The 23184-nt window shown below is 35.7% G+C and overlaps 1 protein-coding gene across 2 annotated transcripts in view; it reads right to left on the minus strand.

Annotated features, from left to right (window-relative positions):
- Positions 1 to 23184, minus strand: part of LOC102539123 (CD302 antigen) — a 105381-nt gene that overhangs the window by 31887 nt on the left and 50310 nt on the right. For both annotated transcript variants that reach the window (XM_006196201.4, XM_031678468.2), the window contains exons 24-34: positions 21249 to 21378; positions 19893 to 20119; positions 16364 to 16529; positions 14775 to 14942; positions 13428 to 13544; positions 11345 to 11539; positions 8861 to 9087; positions 7207 to 7375; positions 5041 to 5190; positions 2775 to 2897; positions 1440 to 1607 (exon numbers count right to left, since the gene is read on the minus strand). In XM_006196201.4, coding sequence (XP_006196263.2) covers positions 1440 to 1607; positions 2775 to 2897; positions 5041 to 5190; positions 7207 to 7375; positions 8861 to 9087; positions 11345 to 11539; positions 13428 to 13544; positions 14775 to 14942; positions 16364 to 16529; positions 19893 to 20119; positions 21249 to 21378 — 1840 coding nt within the window. The remainder of the gene's footprint in view (positions 1 to 1439; positions 1608 to 2774; positions 2898 to 5040; positions 5191 to 7206; positions 7376 to 8860; positions 9088 to 11344; positions 11540 to 13427; positions 13545 to 14774; positions 14943 to 16363; positions 16530 to 19892; positions 20120 to 21248; positions 21379 to 23184) is intronic.

Below are 23184 nucleotides of genomic sequence, written 5' to 3' on the forward strand. Positions count from 1 at the left end.
ATGTTTGTTTGACTTACCTAGGGCCAAATAATGTATTATTCGCTTTAAAGGAATTTAAGTCTTCAGGATGATCTCATTCAGTTCCTAGCTATTCAGATTCAAATACTGTCCCAGCCCCTTCTCTACCCGCTGCTGAGATGGACTTGTTTTGTCCTGTGTGGCTTTGATACCATCGTTCTGTTGGCCTCCCTTCTTTCTCATGACCGGTTGCATACTAGACATTCCATATGGTCCATATGTACAGCTCATCTCCGTATGGATGGCTCGAAATGCTAAAATAGAACTCTTGATTTATACCACCCTAACCCTGCTCCCACCCATCCCCAAAACCTGCTGGTCACTTTCCATTCTACTCAGAACAGAACCTGGATTCCAGGGCCCTAAGTGGCTGGAACCTGTCTGCCTTCCAGCTCTTCCTGAGTCCACATCAAGCTTGTTCTGCCTTGGGCTCTTTGCTCCAACTGGTACCTCTGCCTGGTATGCCTCTTCCCCTGATCCCTAGGGCTTGGCTGGCCTTTCAGATTTCAGCTTCAATGTCTCCTGCACAAAGATGTCTTCCCTGATAACCTGATCTAGAGTAGTCATTCCCCTGGTCTCAATCACGTAGCGTTTATAACTATTTGATATTTTCCTCTCTTTTAAAAATGGGCCTGCTTGGTAACTCATTATCTATCTTCCTTCATTAGACTGTGAGCTCTGTGAGGAAAGGAGTCTTATCTGTCTTATTTACAGGTGCACCCCAGTACATTAGAACAGGGCAGGACACAGACACTAAAAATTTGCTAAATCGATGCGTAACTATATAGATATTGATCACCTAGGGCTGGAGTTTTATTTTAATATTTGTACACCAAAATGGACATTTTAATACTAATCTTTAAAAATGTTGATGTGAAAATTTTAGAGCTTATTACAGTAAGATTTTCATAGTTATTTTATGTATCAACTGTGATGAAACAGAAGTTCAAACTATGATTTCCTATAGATACTCAGGACATTTTAAGTAATTAAATATGGTTTTGCATTGTTGTTAAGTTAATCGTGAGTTTTATAAGAATGAGGAGAAAGAAAGCAAACCGACTGCAGAATTAGACTTTTGAGCTTTTACATATTTGAATTATAGAATAAAATACATCTTAACATTTTCAAATAAATGACTTCTCCAATACTCTGGCAGCTTCTATTTTTCTTAGGAAAGAGTTACACAAATCATAGACAGTTTAGAACTTTCTTCTGGGCGTCCTAGACATCTTGTGCATTTACTCTCTCTTATAATCTGTTTTTCCAAGGGAAAAAAGACTTACTCAATATTGTTTGGATATACAGTAAGGACTAAGTACTTTAGAATGAAGTACAAAACTTTGCACATAATTGAATTGCACATTTATTTCCTGACCTGTTCTGCAAAAATTTTCCTTAAGGACAGATTACATACTTACCCAAGGGAACTTTGCAGACAACTCTTCCATAGCCACGTGAACATTCAACTTTTATCCAAGTCTCATTTGAAGCTAACAAAATGCTACATTGTCCACCACCACTCTTCATTTTATTTGCCCATTTGGCAAATGTCACTTTTGATCCATCTAACCAATTCCAAGATTGATCTAAAGAAAGAAATTAAGTACAACTATGTTTATTGCAACATAACTAAGGTAAAAAGGCATGTAACCCATACGACTTATTTATTTAGAACTGCATTATGCCACTATTTAAAATAAAATTTATTAAAAGTGAAAGAATGAAAAAATCACTTTGTCAGATGCACTTGTCACATATCAAGTGCTCAGTAGCCCTGCCTGGCTAGTGGCTACTACCTTGGACAGTGCAGTGGACCAACTGCATCTTTGTATAAAGTTCTGTTAGACAGCACTAATATAGAATATGGTGTTTTGATTAAAGGACAAAATGCTTGCACATTTATTGTGTGATAGATAGATTTCTAAAGACCTGTATCCTTTCCCCATCCCCCCACCCCCCATCGTTCACAATGTGCTGGTGGGGGAGGTAGCACCACCTTGTGGTGATAGTATAAACTCAATTTATAATTCATTTAGATGGCCAACTTTGAATTCGTTCACTTTTTGACACATACTTGATATTCTGGAATTCACATTTATTTCAGTTACTTAGAATTCAACTTTGCATAAAATGTGAAATAGACTTCCTAATATTCTATCAAATTTCTACTCTTAATTCATTCTTTATCAATTCCAAGTGTACTTAAACCCTGTATCTAGTATTCCCTATTGAAAAATTCTTCCACAAATCTTTTTGAACCAAATATCTGCAATTTTACTAAGATAGTATAAAAAATCACTATTAAGGCTTAATTTTGCTCTATGGTAAAAAAAAAAGTTCCAACAAGAAGCGAACTGTCTGAATAACAGAGTTATAAGCTACAGAAACACTGGGTGATAGAGACTAAAACTCTAAGGGAAGTAAGTGAGATGGGTTCCTTGTGGGGACACAGGGGGCACAGATATTGCCACAGGAGAAAAAAATATCCTGTTGACCCAACTATCTTACGCCTCTAAAACACTTCCTGTTGATTTTAATCTGACTTTCTATTTCATTAGTGTTTCCATCATTACTAATAGTTACTCATTTATTCATCAGGAATTTTTAAGCCTCTAAAACAGCAGACCTAGCTTATTCACCAATAAGAAGCATTTGAATTGGCCACCAGTTGACATTCTTCAGTGAGGCTGACTCGGTATTTAGGACAAGTTTGAACGCTCTTTGCACACTGCACACACAGATATGTCATTTACCAGCAGAAAGTTGAAATAATCCAAGCCAAACTCTCATGGTAATATTATTATTTTCCCTTATCAGTCTGCTCACAAATTTATTCTCATCTTCATCCTCTATGGTAACGAGAGTCGCAGAATGAGCTGTTGAAGGAAAACAAACCCCAAACCAATCAGCTTTATGAAAACTAGGGAAGTGGTTTATTTTCAACCAGGCATTTGAAAAAAACGATCATGATCAAGATCATGGAGAAATTCAAATTTGATACAGAGAATGTTCTGAAAATCTGATATTTAGGTCAGGTTTTTGAAAATATAGCATTAATAGCTTCCAAAAAAGTTGGAAATATTTCTAGATTGAAATTTTGTATATAGAAATTTTGTATTTCCTCAAAATATTTCCCTGGTAATAGTTTGGATGTTGGAACTGCCTAACCAGTGAGACCTTCATGTATGAACAGCTAGCTAGTCGGAAGAAGTGGGCTGTGTAATGGTAGAAATCTGTGTGCCCCTCTAGATTTTTAACACTCTCTCCTGTATCATAACTCTGCTTTAAATTTGCTTCTGTTAAAATGAAAATAAAAGCAAATAGGTTTGGGATACTGGAGAGTGTTAGCCTTCCTTTTAATATTATTTTATATACATAAGCATACTTGGTCATGCAATTGTAAGTTCCTAAATACAGTATAGAATTGAACGGGTGAGTATTCTTGAAGTGTGATTGGTTGCTCTAAACCCACAGAGGAAAAAAGTGTTATTATCAGCGTCAGGAAAGGGATAGAAATAAAATAATAACTAGACTTGGAAATCAATCCTAAATGGAATCAAATAGTCTTCAAGCCCAACAAGACTTGAATTAAGCATTTCTTTCGAGATGTGGGGTATTTAAAAAAGGACAAAAGAAAGCCTTTACTCCTTTACAGATCCCCACAGTGTGCAGGCACTTCACACGTTACCTTGTTTAACACTACATAATCCCGTAGAAGAAGGTACTATTACTGTTTTACAGATGATGAAATGGAGGGGCAAGGAGATTAAGTAAATTGGTCAGGTTTACACAGCTAGCCAGTTTTAGAATTACGAAGTCAATCTCAATCCTAATGATGAGAATAGTTCTGAATGCTATTTGCAGGGCACTGTGCTCATATTAACACACACTGTCTCATTTCATTCATTCCTACAACAACCCAACCTTTACCCAAACTTTGAAGTGAGTACTCTTTTCATTCTCATTGTTCAGATGAGAAAGAGAAACAATTATGTAGCTTCCACAATATCACTCAGCTAGTAAGTGTGGGAGCTGGGATTGGAACCCAGATCTGTCTGCCTCCAAAGCTTAAGTGCTTAACTCCCACACGACAAAGACAGTAAACCTTTCTCTTCTCTCTTCTAGGAGCAAGAGGCTTCATTCTTTCCGAACATATATAGAGAGAGCTCAGAGTAGTTCCCATCACGTGCATACATAAACATGTATAACACACAACCAGTCCCCACACAAAAGTTCCCACCATGTAGTGAAGCCGTCACAAGGAGATTTTTAAATCAGTAAAGTGTCTCCACCAGTAGCAAAATAAATTAGATAAATGTCATCTGCCTGGCTAAATGGCTGTCCAAGGCTGCAGGTCTTTGAAATACCCTAGATGGTCTCCCCAGAAGTCATTTCACAGTTTGACTATAGGCTAAGTTTATCATGGGAGAGAGTCAATCATTGCTGCTCTTTCTAAAATAGTTAAATCTGAAGACAAAAAGTCCCGTCCCTTACAATGTTCAGAGATGTGGGCCATTCCTTTTGCAGAATGGATGAACAATCCATGCTTCTTGGATTTCGTTACCCTGGTCAGGCTAAGCTTACTTATTGATTACTAAGTATGAAAAAAATCTATGATTTTGTATTTATTGCTTAACAGACTGTACAAAAAAATCTATTGCTTAATACCTTCATCTAAGCATATCTAGCTATATTTAAAATGGTTCATTTGTCAGTGTTTTCACACACAGTTTACTTAGCAATTTTTTATTCTACTTCTTGCCATTTACTTTTATTTTCTATGTACTTATTCTTCCACTGATCATTTTAAATGGCTGTACCAATATTCCATTGAGCTCACGTATCATAAAATACTTAACCATTTCCCCACCACTGGGCGATTAGATTATGGTGCTATTATAGTTAGTGAGTGCTTCAGAAATATTTTTTAAAATGCGATTTTTATTTTAAAGGATTTCCTTAAGAAAAAAAATCCAATGATTAAATCAAGTCAAAGAAAATCAACATATTTTAACTCACCAAGTTCTGGACAAAACCACCTGGCTTCTAGGAAACTGTGCAATGCCTGGTCAGACGTGTAACAGTGGTCCCTGTACTGGATCCACTGTGACTCACTCCCTTTTACTGCTGGACATCTTGACGAGTATGTACGAGAGGACACCTCTTTAGCTATAAAAATGTTAGACACAACTGTAAAAATGCACAGAAAGAATGACTGACTTTTAAATCTCATTAAACATCCCTATTTGACACTGTGGGTAAGAAGCATTCATCTCAATACACAGCAGAGAAAGCTACAGTCCACTCTCTAAGAGTGTGCATTCTAGTTAGCCTTTTGGAATACCATTTATAAAACTGAGAATACAGAGGGAAGTACTTAGCCCTCTGAGATGGATTTAGACTAAAGTAGAAACAATTTTAGGAAGACAGAATAGGAAAAGAGGAAAAGACAGGTTGAGTAGGCCCGTAACTACTTTGAAATAGTAATTAAAATTCTTTCTTTCTGTCTTTGCATTCCTTTTACTTTGATAAGAAAAACCTAGTTTTGCCTTGCTATAAAAAATCACACCCACAAGTGCAACATATCTGCACAGCAAAATCTTTCTCAAACAAAAAAAGTAGGTGTGGCTTCTCAGATCTTAACAATTTCCAATGGTTTCCATTTAAACTATTTAATTTTTAATTGTGCTTTATAACACAAGAAGCCTGTGTTATAAAGCCTGTGCCCCTTAACACCATTGTTAATTCTAACAGAAGAGAGTGTGAGAATTGGAAAGTAAACTGTCAACATCCTGTTGGTGGGGTGCTGATGATCTGAATCAACTTTCTGAGCTGGTATGGCCAGTAATCTCAACCCACATCATTGCTCTGTAGCATTTTGTATAATTGGAATGTCCTTCAGTCACTGAAGGCTTTTCTTGCTTTTTTCTCCTCGTTTGAAGATAAGGTGTCAGCAGGATTGGTTCTTTCTGGAGGCTCTGAGGGAGAATCGGTTTCATGCCTGTCTCCTAGCTTCTCATCGTTCTGGAAATCCTTGGCTTGTAGCTGCCTCACTGTAATCTTTGCTACTGGCATCAAATGGCCTTCTTCCTGTGTGTCTGTCTGTCCTCTTATGAGGACACCAGTCTTTGGATTTAGGGCCCATCTTCATCAAGTATGACCTCATCTGAACTAATTACATCTGCAAAGACTATTTCTAAGTAAGGTCACATTCTGAACTTTCGGGTGGACATGCATTTGAGGGGACACTATTCAACTCAGTACAGCACTGAATTTGTGTCTCAGCTGTTACCATTCTCCTTCATCCTATAAAGTCTGTTTCTCTAACACGGATGTCCTCTCCATTTCTACATGCTTTACCATATTTCTCCTGTATGTTTTCTAAGAGATTACGTTGATTTTCTGTATCAAACAACTAAGATGTCAGTTCTTGATTGTGCCTTTATTCCTCATTCTCTTTATCATTCTCCTTTTCTAATATTCGCTCATTTCTCTAGATAAGGTTTTCACATTTTCTTCTGCTTAAATCTGTTGAATGTGGATGTTAAATCTTCTCTTGAGGATTCTTCAGAGCAGAAAACATGACAGGCACTGAGAACCAGAAGCTTCAGACACCAGTACCGCCAGCATCTTGTGGCCTGCCCAACGGGCCTCTGCAGCCCCTGGGGGGTCTAGGTCCTTGCGCTTTTCCTCATAGCTCGTGCTCCACCCACCAAGGATGACCCTCAAATCCAGCCTCTGCTGGAAGGGGCTCTTCCCTCAGATTTTAAGGCTCACATAAGTTTGGAAAATGTTTAGTTACACAAAACATTTCTTTACTATAGAAACTCTTAGAGACATCCATGTGGTAAATCATCTGAGATATTTCCCAAATTTATATGCTGTGAAACTCTTTTTTAAATGGAACATCTCAGCCTTTGAAAAACATTGCTAAGTGAAATTAAAATGAACAAATTCAAGAGTAAAACTAACCTAGGGATAGAACAATTGAACAGCTTTGGGAAAAACAATTCCCTGAATAGGTATATCATATTTGTTTCTCTTCCCAAAGTAACAAAATTATTTTGATAGGATTTGTGAATAAACCTGATTTAAAATCTATAAAACATTCCTTTGAGTATTTAATCATGTACATAAAACAAATATGTTTTAGTAAATACACAGTTATTTGAAATCAAGTCTTACATTTTGTAGGTTTGTAACAAATAGCCCCATCCATAACCGAGTTGCATTTTTCATGCTTCCAAATTCCTTTTGGATCCAAGACAACACAATTTCCAGCAGATTTTTTATCTTTCCATGGGATATAGTCAAATGTACTGCCATCAGACCATTCAAAGCTTGATTCACGTCCCTGTTTTAAGAATAATAGAGATAACCTGAATTCAGGTATATGCCTTCAAAAAGAACAATAAGAAGAACGTACATACTTTAAGAAATATAGGAATAGGGTATTAATTATTTGCTTATAAGTATTACAGGTTTGGCCTTATGTGTAAAATCAGGGGTTTACTTTTGACGCACTGATTTGAGACATTTGCTCTGGCATAATTTAAACAGGACTTTAAAATGTACTATAGTAACTATCTCTAGATTTATTTTTTATTTGCTTTCTTTTTTTAAATTAAATTATTCAAAATTTTTTTTTGAAGTACAGTCAGTTTACAATGTTACATCAATTTCTGGTGTACCACACAGTACTTTGGTCATATAGGAACATACATATATTTGTGTTCATATTGTTTTAAACCATAAGTTACTACAAGATATTGAATATAGTTCCCTGTGCTATATAGTATAAACTTGTTGTTTAGATTTATTTTTTAAAGGAAGAGTTTATACACATTTGAAATTAAATGACGTGCAAATGGCTTCCATTTCACAATTACAGATTTACAATCCCAACCTTCACATTATTCTGAATATTGTGTTTTTATGTTTCACAGTTTTGTGGCTTGTGTCTTTGGCTAGATTTTTTGATATTACAGAAGCCATCAAGCAGCAGGAGGCTAGAAGAGGAAAATACTTCCTAAGAAACTCATATGGGAAGATTACTTTTGATTTTCCTTTGACTCTATAATCCTAATTTGTCATCCTTATGTTTTCCCCAGTTTGTTCTAAAGAGTATTTAAATTAAGCCTTCAATTCTAATCTCAATAGATGTCTATTTTTTGAATACTAGACATTATTATCAGTACATGAATATATTAATTAATAGGATTCACACTGTGGCACAAAAGATGTGTTTACCAGCAGATTACTCTCAAATAGTGCTCATTTCTAGAGGGAATGTGGGAAGAAACTATGCATTCATTAGTCCTAACATTAAGAATTACTTGGCACCTTATATAAATTTTTGTGTTAATCTTCACTATAATCCTAGATTAAGAAAAATATTATCACCATAACTTTATAGACGAGGTAATAAGCTTGCAAAGGTTAAATAACTTGTTCATGATCATCCAACATGCAAATGGAAGACCTGTCACTAGTACTGGAACTCAGGCTTTTCTGATCCTGTGCTATTCCCTTTCACCAGCTTTCCAACTGGTCTGCCCCAAATAGGTTAAAGAGGTGGTGTTGAGATGTGCATCTGCTCGGCCCTTGGGATGGCCTGGCAGTGTCGGGGCCAGCTGCAGTCCTGGCTGTTTGCCCTAATACCTCCGACAAATACAATTTTCTATTTGTTCTATGTTATAAAAAGATAAGAAAGCACAATGCTGTGCAAATTCAGTCACCAGACTTAAACTGATGTTATACTTCGAATTAATATTTTGTGCTTAAATTTCCAACCTTCTAACGTATTTGGAAAATTTCTGGAAAACAACACAAGACTTACATCATGACTTGAGAGTCCAACCCACAGTGGAAATCCGTCACGCTTTACGATATCTTCCAGAAAAAGCTGGCCATTTTGGTCATGAACACTTGCCAACTGACCTCCACTTTGAGAACACGTATTTAATGCTTCATACCATGTTACCTTTTTTTGAATAACATTATAAATGCCATCTTCATATGGAATAAACTGTGGCAGAGTAGTATTATATTCTTCCTTGTAGTCAACTATAATATTTAAATGAAAAGTGTTAGTAATTAAATTTAAATTATTTAAAATATATATTTTGGGTAAGGCTGGACATGCAAACATTTCAAATTTAAAATAAAACTGAATTTCTCATTAATAATGGAAGTCAAATCATACTCTGTTTTTCTTATTGCCACAGCATATGTAATAGGCTCTCACATATTACAATTGTCTGGGTGATTCAAAAAAGACATACATAGCATCTTTCATTTAAGGAGCTCAAGTATTAGTTAAGAACAGAAAACAACAACACTTGAAATGAGGGCAAAACAATTAACTACTAGAATATGTGTGACTGACTAGAGAAGGAAAGATTCATCTGAATTAAGGGGGTCAGAAAGCCTGCTTGATAAATGAGGCCTCCAGAGTCTAGGTTAGGTGAAATTAAGGCCAAAAAGAAGTAAGGTGACCAGAAAGTCAGCTGAAAACAAACAACAACAACAAAACCACAATGATGAGGGTATTTCAAAGGAATACAGGAGCCAAGTAAAAGATCTCCCAATGGCCAAATCTGGAACAATTTGAGCCAAATATTAAATAATGAAGTTTATCAGATTATAACCCAAAGTATAAAAAAACCAGGAGCCCATACAGATACAAATAAATATACATAAATGACAGATAAATAAATGACTAAATAAAGTTTTAAATGGGAGAGAATAGACAAATCTTCTGTGCAGAATTCCAAGTAATTTATATAGGCACTCCCCACCTCCAGAAGGCAGAGAATAACTCTCCATTCCATAAGAGTGGCCTGAGTATGGTGACTTCGTTGCAGAGGGTACAGGATGAGAAGGGGGAAAAAGAGTATCTGCAGTAGAGAAAACTGAGAGACATTATAAGAGCCAGGTGACCAGTGACAGGTAAGTCATGTCGACATTATATACCCTTCATAGGATGTGATGACAATGACTACCTGTGTATTTTTCCCCCAAACCCATAACCCCAGTTTAACCATGAGAATAACATCGGCCAACTCAAATCGAGGGACATTCTATAAAACACATGACAGGTGTTCCTCAAAACTGTCAAGGTCATCAAAAACAAGAAAAGTCTGAGAAATCATCATAGCCAAGAGGAAGCTAAGGAGACACGATGACTAAATGTAAAATAACATGAAGTAAAAATTAAGGACATCTGAACAATGTATGGATTTTAGGTAGTAATAATCTACCAGTATTGGTTTATCAGTTGTGACAAATGTACCATACTAACATTAGATGTCAGTGACAGGGGAAACTGTTATGTTGTGTATGCGAACTGTCTGTACTATCTTTCCAACTTTGTAAATTTAAAACTTTTCTAAAATAAAAATTTTATTTAAAAAGAAAAAAAAAGAAAGAAGGTAGAATATTTCCTGGCAGAGTTAAAAATAAACAAGTAAAGGTGCAAATGAGAATGAGTATACACTGTACATGGGACAATTAAGAGATCAGCCTGACAGGAAAAGATCCTTACTGAACCAAAAATGGGGGAAAGAATAGACACTGAGAGAAAATGTAGAATTTTAAGAAGACACAGTGGTTTCTTAAAAAAGTCTCAAAAGCTTACATGAACTCAAAGTAATTGATAATAGGAAATCCCTGGAGATTGTTGATGAAAATGTTATGTCAGAAAGTTATTCCGCAGGACTATGAAGGGAGAAAATTGGCTTGGATGGGACTGTGATGGGCTCCATGTTAGCAGAGGATTTAAAGCAGAATGGCCGTAGTAACAGTTTTTAAGCTGTGAAAAATTTAAAACTGACATGCATTTAAAAATAGACTTATTTGAGGAATCAGGCAAGGTTGGGGGACATTCATTTTCAGCATGGAATGTCAAAACTCTACCCAAATCCACTTTCCTATTTATAGAAATCTTATCCATCCTTCAAGACCCAAGCAAGTTTTTCCTCCTCCTCAACGTATTCTTTGTTTTCATTACCCGTGTTTTCATTGATCTCTTTGACTTCCCAACAAATGTAAGCCTGGACCAAATAATCTAAGACTAACCTTTGTAAAACAAATATAAAGAATTTAATGCTGTCTCCCCAGTTACATTTTACTCCCTGAGATCAAGACCATGACACCAGGGACTGTGTCTTTTCCTTCCTCGGTTAACGCCTGTAGCACCTCTCAAAGGACTGAATACAGAGGAGCCACTCAAAAAATACAATTGCTGGTTCCCACTAGTGGAGTGAATAATGGTTTTATATTCTCCTTCCCTGGAGTGGGAACTCTGCGTTAGCATACTTACCCATTTCAATTTTGCAAGCAAGAATGCTGTGCTGGTGAAAGTAAAGCACGTCTTCAACAACATTAAAGGTGTGAATATCCCAGAAGCCATCTGTATTCAAGCCAGCAAAAAATTTTCCATTTTTTATAGCTGGTCTTCCTGATCTCCAGTGTGTATATGACAGCATGGTCTTATCAGACCACATAAGAGAATTATCTAGAGAAGAAACATTTTTTTTCTATGCTTCGAGATTAAATCAAGACTTGAATTTTGGTTATGAGGTTAATATTTCAAACTCAACTAATTTCTTTCTTCTTTCCCTACCTTCTAAAAGGTTGTATGATTATATGTATCATTCTAAAATATTTTCTAATTATAACAGTAAATCATGCTTATTTTTAATACAGAAAGTGCAAACTATAAATATAAAAATTGAAATTTACTTGTAATTCCACCATCTTGCAACAAGTTTACATTTTGCTATTTTTTTATTCAATATTCCTTTCTCCTACATATATGTTTAACTGCAATGGAAATGAATATAACTATTTTATTTAAGAAATTAACATATCATAATACTAGTGATAGAAATCTCTTCTCTGGACCTAAACCATGGACAATTTATGTCAATTGTTTTTTGACAAGGGTGCCAAGACAATTCAATGGGGAAAGAATAGTTCCTGGGACAATAGGATATCTACATGCAAGAAAAAAAAGAAAAAAGAAGTTGGACCCTCTCCTTTCACCATACAAAAAATCCTCAAAATTGATAATAGAGCTACATATAAGGCCTAAAACTGTAAAATCTTTAGAAGAAAACACAGGAGTATGTCTTTATGACCCTAGGATAGGGCAAAGCCTTCTTAGATATGCATGTGATAAAAAAAGTAAACTTCATTAAAATTAAAAAGTTTTGTTTCACAAAGTATGCTACCAAGAAGGTGATGGGAGAAAATATTTACAAATCCTTTCTTTGACAAAGCACTTATACCCAGATCTGAAAGTGCTTTTTAGAATACAGAGTACATTTTCAGTTGTTTCTGATAATATAACTAACAAGGTACATCAGTGGGTATAACTGCAATCTCTATTTCCTGGGTCTGATCTCTGCTGCTCCATAGGGGACCATTGTTTCCCCAGTCACTTTTACATAAATCCTGAGAACCCTTTTTTCCATTCCTAAATTTAAGGATATTCAAGTGTCACTGGAGAAATGACTTCAGCACCACTGAGTCCTACCATAATGAACTCATCTTCAGCTGAGAACCCAAGTCTTACCCAGGGCTTGACAGCTTAATTTTCATTAACTCATCTGCAAGCCATAAACATTTAAGAAAAACCTGAGTAATTATAAGAAAGAGAGAGGTTAGAGAGCTAAGAGAAGGCTATTTTTAAAATGGTCAGATTTGAGTAATTTATCTTCTCTGCCTACCCTACCTTTAGCTACCACTGTCCTGTGCCCTGTATTAAGCCCCCTTTTTTGGATAAATGTATACTTTTGACATTTTATGCACATAGAGTGATTTTTTCCCTAATGCTAAAACTATGAATTTCAGGACATCTCTAATTTCTAAACAGGTCTTATTTCCCCTATTATTAGAGTCTGTTTTTAAAAATTTCATAGCAATTATATCTTGGATTTATGGTATTTACAGTTTCAAACACTTTATCCCAGTGGCAGACTATATGTCTCATTTTTCTAAGTGTACCCCGAGCCAATGGCATAAATCCAAAGATGCAACATTAATAGAAGTGTATTTCTGTTCTTACTCATCCCACATCCATAGAGATGTAAAGTAAGTACTGGAGATTTATGTGGGAGTGTGGTCATTTTTAGTTAGTTTTGAATTGCTAAAAGGGAGAGTGGAGAAAGGAAATTATTTTCCACCATTTAACCCTAAGTTTGGTGGTGAAGGCATTTTAATGGCAGAGCAGAGACACAAAAACTATCTTGATATTTATATAAGTTATGCTAATAATAATTATAATTTTATATATTGATAAACATGTACTCTGAAGAACTATTGTTTAATAGCTTGATAAACAAGTAGTTTATAATGAACTATGAACATAAATAGCGAAAATTAGCAAATTTACAACTTACTTTCATAAATTATACCCAACATGACCCAGGAAGCCATATAATTGTAGTGCAGCAGTTGCTCAAGAACAAAGTTATTCTCTTTTTCATCTCGAATACTCAGAATCCGTGATTTTGGATCTATTAAATAAAAAATAGACAGTAATTGAAATAACTACTTATTTGGAACACTTTGATATATTTAATAATTTTTATTTCCCAGTTTAATATACTCCAAAACTAAAACAATAGTAGAAAGAAAGAATGTAAATTGAAACTATCTTGTTGTACTAAAATAACTAGGTTAAGACATTTTGACGTTGAATTTGGTCTTAAAGAGCACTAGGAAACTAGTAGCAGAGTAAAGAATTTGAAACATTGATTTACTTTACTCTTCCTCACTTAAAGCTTATTTTGAGGTGGTACAAATCCAACTATATTAATGATACACTGTCAAAGACTGTAATAAATAAAACCTCTTGGATGGGCTGTAAGACAGATCTTCCTTTTCCTTAAAGTTTTCCTTAAACTGTTACATCACAGTTTAAAAAGTTTAATAAGTGGGTTCCTCAGGAAATTAACAGGGGTTCCTCAGAAAATGGCTACGTGGAAAAAAACCTTACCAACGTTGGTTAAACAAAATTAAGCTAGTCCATTCATGCCAGTATTTCTTAAAGCATATACTAATGTACATTTGATAATCTTTAACATGTGAAGTGAAGATGTGTGGTGTTTCTCAACTTTGTTATTTTACCAAGGATCTTTTTTGGGGCACAGCACATCTCTTAAAACTAGTGTTCTACAGAGCACACGTTGGGGAATGGTGGTTTGATATTTTTCATAGGAAATTCCTACAAAGTTGATAGGTCCACTGTTCAGAAATCACAAATCCTCAGTGGATCTCACAGGAAATATCTGGAGAGTCTTGAGAGCTGAAAGCATGTAACATGTATTTCTTTTGAGCACAGCTGCTTCTTTGTGGCTTACTTGGTTTCAACCACTCAAACTGACCTATTTTCACTTTGCCCGCAGCCTAACTTGGTTGAACATCCAGCTCTGAACATCCAGCTCTCTGCTCCCCAGTGTAATTTTTTTTTCCTTTTTGAAGTGGGACCCATTATGTTTATACAGTGTAAATATAGGCTAGATCTCTAAGGGATGGGCAAAAAAAAAAAAGGAGATAATTCCTATACTTTCCATTTTAACTAAACACAAATTTCAATACTTTGTCATAGATAATCTAGAAATTAGGAGGTGAACATTTTTGAGATCTAGTTACTAGTGCTAATTAGAAATATTTATAATATACTCAGGTGAGATTTGTTTTTGAATGCGCATATGCAATGCATAACAGTCATGTAACATACTTACTCAGCGCCTGACATTTAGAATGAACTTCATCTGGTGCTGTTACTATGTATCTATTCTTTGTTATCATGAAATTGTAGCAGGAGTTCTGAAATGGTATCCAGGGAGTATTAAGAACAGGAGATGGACACTGAACACTGTCAAATGGTTTGACCTCTTTTTCAGTCTCATCTAGAAGAGAATTAATGGTAAGAATTCTAATTGCAGATATAATAAATGTTAAATCCTGTTCATCACAATTAGACTTGATTTGTAGGAAATAGTCAGGAAGCCAAGAAATAATAGCCTGATGATACTTGTCCTGTTTCTGCTCAAATAAAACACCACCTCTTAACTAGCTTTCTGTAGGAAGGAAATTATTTAGTATTTTCTTTCCCTTGATGAGGAATGAGAGGAAGAATGTAAAAAATGAGGTGTTATTAGGTTAAGTGCAGTTTATCTCCCTGCATCGCCAACATTCAAATACAAGGGGCCACTTCAGAGAAACTACGCTAACATAATGACAGGCACCTAAGCACAACTTTAAGAATTCACCTTCAAGTTTCTGGTTACTGATATCTTCTCTAACTTTAAAGGAACATTTTATGAAATAATTGATGTTCTAAATAAGTTATTGCTTTAACCAAAGCAGACAGAAATAATTTAAAATCTGACATCTAGAAAATCTGAATTTGTTTTTTTTTCCTATTTTATGAAAAGGCCATATATTCAAAAAAGATGCAAACAGAGCTATTCTTCACTCAAAGCCAATCAAACTGATTCCGTATGTGGTAAAGGCCTTTCAGTATTTCTCCCAGCTAACAACACCCTTTGTCTCTGAAGCAGTCTTCTTTCTAACCACAAACCTACAGATGTGAGCCCCTGGAAGTAGCTGTGAAAACACTTTCCTCTGACTAGGCTAGAGATTACATACTTGACTCAAGCTGACTCCATCAGATTCTCTCTACAAATCTGGAAAGTGTAATTCAAACATGGTCAACTCATCTCCAGATATGGCTATAATTGAAAGTCACCATGTTTTGCCTCGTGCAGAGAGAAGCAGAAAGTGCGTAAAGGGAAGAGTGCAGCTCCACAGGGAAACAGAGAGGAGAGGTAGAGGACGCTATCTCTGGCCTGATTTCCTCTCCTCAGGGGGCTCAGCTCTGTCCCCATTTTTGAGGATCTAAATTTCCCCTTTAGCTTAAGCTAGCCTGAGCTAATTACCATTACTTGCAACCATGAACCTTAACAATGACTCATAATAGAAATGTTAGTTGTTGATGATAAGAATTATAGAAGAATTCCCACAAATGTAAGTTTTCCATAAGAATATAAACACAAAATGTATGCAAAATGAGCCAAAGGTCAATTACTAACATCAGTTGACAAAAATAGATAAAATATGTTTAAATTAACAAATGAATGACAAAATATTTAATACATGATAATTCTCCTTCGATACAAATTTTTGCAACAAATTTTGTTGTAAAAAGGAAATGATTATCATTGCTTTGTAATTTTAAAACCAAACTTTACAAGACCATTCTCCCCAAATTCCACTACTCATGAGACTGATAGCAATTTAAGAATTAAAATATTTGAAATTAGCGTACTTCCTGAATAATAGCAAATAGCGCCTGGCTGATCATCATCACAATCAGATGTTTTCCAGAATCCATCAGTGTCCAATACTACACAGTCTTCAAGTTGCTCATTATTTTCAGCCCAGCGATTAAACTGAAGATGTTTCCCATCTGACCAACCAAAGTTGAGTTCATCCTGTAAGGAGCAGAAATACATTTTAAGTGGTAATACTTCATGTTATTCTTATTGTATGATTTTGACCCTAATGACTTTTAATTTTATCTTATATTTAACACACATTTACATAGCTCTTACTAGGTGTCAGGCACTGTTTTAAGTACTCTGCAAATATTAACTTACATAATCCTCATAACAACCATCCGAGATAGGTACTATTATTACATGCATTCTATCGATGAGGAAACTGAAGCCATGTAACATGCACAAAGTCATACAGCTTGTAAACCACAGTGCTGGGATTCTAATCCAGGCCCTCAGGTCCTGGAGTCCATGCCTGAACCATTATGCTTTGCTGCCTCACACGTAACTGGAACCCTTGGTGGTTGGAAATCAGCAAGCTAAAATGAAGTGAGGACCCTGTAAGCACTGACTAAGTGAGAGACAACGTGTAGTAGTGGAAAGAACATGGGCTTTGGAGCGAAGCATATCTAGTTTTGAATTCTGGCTCAGTCACTTATCAGCTTTTAATTGTGCTATTACTTCGCCAAGTTTCCACCCCCCTCATCTGTTAAATGGATGTGACACTTTACCTCACAGGGCTGGAACTCTCGGGGCAAGGTGTACACACAGAACCCAGTGGCTAGTGGCACCCAGGAAGAGCTACCTAGATGTCAGCTCCCTTCCTCTTAAACTCTCAGGCCCCATGGATCTTACACCACTCTTTTCACTCTTGTCTTTGAAGAGAAGCTTCCTCATTCACTATATTCTGTTGTGCACTAGAGGTCTATGAACAACTATCTTTACATCCTGACAAGGGCCTGACCACCCACCTGTTTAGAGAGAGGCTTTACAGAGAAGGCACAGAAGTGCAGGGAATGCACTGCAAAGTCCAGGCCTGTCTCAGTGTCCCTGTGGTGCTGCCACAGCACCAGACCTTATACACTGACCCACTGAGCTAAGCTTTCCTGAGGCCCAAGGCAATTTTACATCACTGGGTTGTGTGTGGTTTTTTGGTGTTTTTTTTTAGAATACTGGGCAAAGGCTACAGATAGTCTCTTAGTGAACCAAAAATAGCAAACGTGGCCAAACCTCAACACCACCAACTATTTACTTCTGTACTGTTCTCCACCAGAGTTCCAGTCGTAACCTTGTGGCCTCTAAGCCAAGAGGCCTCAGGCGTGGCCCTCGGGCCTGGGACATTGCATGTACGCAGTATGACCCTGGGTTCCTTCCCTTTTGCTTCTCTCCCAACTAACCCAGGGCCCTCTATTTCTTCTAGACAAGTTAGCCCACTCTCTCCATCTCTTTACTGAATACTAAATCTTTTTATTCTTTTTTTATTTTATTGAAGTACAGTCAGTTACAATGTGTCAATTTCTGGTGTACAGCACAATGTCCCAGTCATGCATATATGTACATATATTCAGTTTCATATTCTTTTTCATTACAGGTTATTACAAGATATTGAATATAGTTCCCTATGTATATCTCTTGACTGTAACTATCTCTCTACTAAATCCTAGACCTTGATTGATGTTAATTAAAATCTGTCTTTCCCAACAGAGTAAGTTCCTTTCAGCACCCACAAGGGAAAGCTATTTGTTTTTCTAGTCTCAGATACCACAGGGCCATGAAAATGAGGTAGTGGGTATTTTTATTTCCTGCAGTCATTTCCTTTCAGGTTTATGCCCTTCTTATCACCATAGACTCCTACTAGAGTCCTTGCTCCTCCTTGACATTCACTAAGGAGATGCCCCATGTCTTGCTCTGTCCTCCTGGTCTTATTAACACTGACTTTAGGGACGTCTGTGTTCACGTGGATGACTTGCCCCATTCCCAAGACTTCTTGACTTCCTCTTCTTCTACATACTTTCACTTCTGTGTACTTGAGTGACCCACCACCCCAGCCGCACTCTGAACTTTCTATAACCCAGAACTGCTGCAACACAGACACTGAACACATGCCTCAGTCCAGGCCAACGTCAGCTCCTGCGTGAATGTCTATAAGAAACTAACTGGTCGTCTATATCTAGACTGCTCACTTCCTTCCCCAACTTCTGCCCAGCACAATTTTTCTCAAGTCAAAATCTAATACTGTTACTACCATGTTTAATATCTTTCCCATTGCTTTCAATGTAAAGTTTTATTTATTTATACCCTGTCATGTGCCAAAGATTTAAGGCAGCTTATGAAGATACATAAAAAAGAGCTACACAGAATATGTTAAAGAGCAAAAGGACTAAACTGTCTTCAGCCACATTTTGTCCCTGCAGCCCTAAAACCATCTTGGTATACCAAGGGTTATCCTCAGCTCTACATAAACTTAGGTTTGCTTCAGAATGCAGTGGACTCGTCTCTCCTACTCTGGCGATTAGCTTCTCTCTGAGAATGGACTGGGAATACTGGTCTAGGTGACATTTATCTAACTAGGAATTCACCAGTCATGCACTGCACAGATGCAGGGAACAAAGTTCACATCATAAACTTTGTAAATGGCACTTCTATCAAGTGTGCAATGTATGCAGGTTTATACACCAGCCCTATATTGTACCCCTCAAAACATCTCAGGGGGCAGAGCATCAAATTATTACAGAGAAGGCTCAGAAACGAGGCAAAAAATGGCCTACAATGCTGGGAAGGATACTACAGTTTTATTTTTAATAATAATAATATTTTAATAATATTTTAATTTAAATCTTTAATAATAAAGATTCACTATTAATTATAGCCAAAAGCTTTCATAGCATAGACATTCCTGTTTGTGCTACATACATACATAATTTACAATGTTGGGAACTAATAGGAGACCAGCATTCTTTGCTGGGCTATGAGATGAATGAGAAGTACCCAAGACCTCTATCCAGGATCAGGGTTTGAGATGTGGCGAAACACTATTCTAATCCCTTTGTAGAGCAGCTTAATTTCACTCTGCTGATTCTGAAAGGGATAAAAAGCCCTTTAACAATATCCACAGGGCTTCCAGTCACACAGCCCCATCTGATTTTTTAATTCTTCCCTTCCTCTCTTCTTTTCATCAGCTGAAGAGACTCGGCAGCTCCTGATGAAAGCTCAGTCTCTGACTGGAGTAAATAAAATGAAGGGCTCAGCTATGTGTGCCCACTAGAACCTTCTCTTAATCTGAACAATAAAGCACCAGATCTTTCAACAGTAGAAAGATGGATGCCCCCCCAAAATTAAGTAACTCACGAAATTTATTCACTGGGGTAAGATTTTAGGATTTCTCGTCTAAAATTTTAGACAGATTTTAATTAACACCAATCAAGGTTTCTTTTAGTCTGACATGACGGATGCCGTGTGCAATAAAAAAAAATGTCACATTCCATCACCCAATCCTGGCAGCTGGGACTGAAAACTTACGTCATGACTGGACAGTCCAATCCATAAAGAAGAGTTCCGAAGTACCGCCTGCACGGTCAGGAACGCCTGCTGGTAAGGGTCCGTGATGCTCACCAGGTGCATGTTTTCCTTCTGACACTCCCTTAGAGCATCGGACCAAGTCAGAGTCTTCAGGATGATTTTGTACAAATTATTTTGATACTTTATAGTTTCTGAACTATTCTGCAAGGTCTGTCTGCCTTCAATTTCTGTGGATTAAAAAGAAACAAACACAAAAACCACCCACTTGGCAAGTCATGGGACATTTTTTTTGAATTTCTCCTCCCAGTAACATCCTTTAGATATTACTTATCTATTCATTTCTTTTAGCCTTTGGGTGGAAGAACTAACTGTGCTTGTCGTATACCTTGGGTAGAATGTGTAAGCCACACATTTGTTTTCTAAAATTAAAACAAAATTCTGTTTTAGTTGCACTGATTTAGGAAGACGAAGGCTATATATAAAAGTAGCTTGCAATAAGATTGCCACTTAAGATTGGTGTCAAATATCTCCTTTGTTTGAACTGCTTCAACAAGAGGTGTTAGGTGTTCCCTTACAAGTTTTTACCTGGGAGAGCTCCCATGAAAAAATGTACAAAACCACCCATAAGAGGGTATATTTGAATTACTGCTTTACAGTACTTCTCAATAAGACAGTTACTAAAAAGTATGAGACAAATGAGCAAAAATTAATTGAGCAAAAATTTCTTCAGAAGCACCTGTATCATTGAGGTTCTCTTGACATGACAAAGGTTTTTTTTTAAAAATCATTTGTTAAAAACTTACTGTGATCAATGAAAACAACTTAATACCTCTTAAAAATATCTTTTTGAAAATATAGATAATTTTTATTTTTAAGTGCACATTTTGCTTTTTCTGGGATTATAGGAAGGCATAGACAGTGACCCATTTATAAAGCTTCATATTCTTTTTTTTAGTGCTAAAATTAACCATGAATGGTTATACTGAACTCAGTCAAAAACATTGTTTTTCTCCTCCTTTCCTCATGATAGAAAGTAAAATCTGAAAAATGCCAGAAGAGAAAGGAGAACAAAATGCAACCATAACTTACTATCATTAGACAACTCCTATTAATAAATTCCATTAGATACTTAATTTTGACATTTAATTAAGTATGGCAATGATCTTGAAAAAAAATCACATTCCATTTGAGCTAATCTGACTCACTGAGCCAATGTGGATTTGCCATGCTGAAATTTTAAGGAAGCTATATGATTATAAATTAATATTAATTCATTTATAAGATTTTTTTTGTGAAAAAGTACTGTACATACCTAACAGCATAAAGTACCATAGTTATCTAAATAATAATCTATACCTGAATATTTCTGACAGAGAGACACAGTATGGTGCTCACTGCAGGAAGTAAAATTCCATGTCCCTGTAAAAGGTGACCTTTGGAGGTTGAGCATGACAGCACAGTGGTAGGATGACTCTTCATCAAAAATCTAAACAAAAAGGCAAATATGTACAAGCAATCATGAAACCAATAGTCTGAAGATCCAAGCAAGAAAACTTTATATTCCAAATTGGGGTTTTCCTCCTATAAAAAATAAATCCATTAAGGAGCTGACCATGAAATTACTAAGAAAATCCTGATAAACTTTTAAAACATGGGAAAAGGGCAATTAACCTTAGAAATTATAAAAGCAAATAGTGGCAATATTGATAAATATATCTTCAAAATAGGTAAAGAAAAACTGTTAGAAATAAGATGAAAATACAATTACAGTAAAATTTAACACTCTGCTCTCATTCTTGACATTGCAAGTAAGCAACAAAGTAATGACTATTAGTTCAACTTATTAGATGTTTATAAACTTTATGATGACAAATGATGTACCACATAATAGAGAACTTACCTTGAAGTTTTGATCCTATACTAGACACTATAAAAACACTCATAAAGAAAAGTGTCTACCTAGATTTCATTCTCTGACCACAAATCAATAATATTAGACATGAAAATTTATCCAAAGTATATTGTCCCTATAATCTTCTCTATGTTTGAACATATCACACTTAGAAAAACAAGAAAAATTAGCTTATCCCAGGAGCTATAGATTTTTAAAAAATCACACACTCACATACTATTCAATAAACATTAAACTAAAAATGAAATAATTACAGGAAGGAATAATATGAGAAATATTACAAGAGATATGAGTAAAATTTTATGTGAAGGCAAACATGTATTATTAAATGCATTCTGATTTTTAAAGGAAAGATGAACTAAGAATTCAATATGAGATTAGAAAATCAGGAAAATATAACTCCAGGAAAAACAGGATAGAAAAGCAGTAAGAGCAGAGGGTGGACAAGAGGGAGGAGAAACCCAGTAACATACATTAGTTTTTGTAAAAATCTATATAAGCAAAAAATTAAGAATAGAACTACCATATGAGCCAGCTAAATATCTAATTTTTATTGATTTCTAATTTAATTATTTTGTGGCCAAGAAAATATACTCCATAGGATTTCAAGTTTGGAAATTCACTGAGATGTTTTTATGGCTCAGTTTGTTTTACTTGGTGAGTGTACTGTACGCCTTGGAAAGAAAGCCTATTCTGCTTTTACTAGACGTGGTTTTCTATAAATGACAATTAGGTCAAAGTGGTTAATAGTTTTGTGAATACTGCATATTCCCATCTATTAAGGTCAGAAAGTACACTCTGTATGATTTCAATTTTTAAAAAATTTTGAAGTTTGTTTTTTGATTCAGTATGTGGTTTATCTTGGTGAATGTTCCATGTGCATTTGAAAAGAATGGATATTCTCCTGTTTAGTGGAGCATTCTATAAACGTCAATTAAATTCTTTTGCCTGGAAAAAAATCTACATTAGAAAAAGTAAAAACAATCAAAATAAGATACAGTGATTTTAACAGATTAATAGCATACACAATTGAAAATCTAAATAAAACAGAGAATGTTCTTGAAAAATGCAAATTAGCATAATTATTATAAGGAGAACTAAAAACACCAAAACGTACCAGTAACTTTGGAGGAAGTTGAAAATTAATAATTCTAAAACCTCATTTTAAAAAACTATGTGTCAGGGACTGTGCTAAAAGCTTTAAATGAATTATCTTATGTAACACTCACACTGCATTGTAGGAATAACAGCATCAAAACTTACAGATGAAACATCGAGGCTTCAGAAAAGTTAAGTGAACTTCCAAAGGCATACTAAATGGCTGAATGGAATTCAGACCCAGACCATCTGACTCTAGAGTTTAGGGATCTAAAGGAAGAC

This window comes from Vicugna pacos, chromosome 5, assembly GCF_048564905.1.
Source record: "Vicugna pacos chromosome 5, VicPac4, whole genome shotgun sequence".
Classification (NCBI taxonomy): Eukaryota; Metazoa; Chordata; class Mammalia; order Artiodactyla; family Camelidae; genus Vicugna; species Vicugna pacos.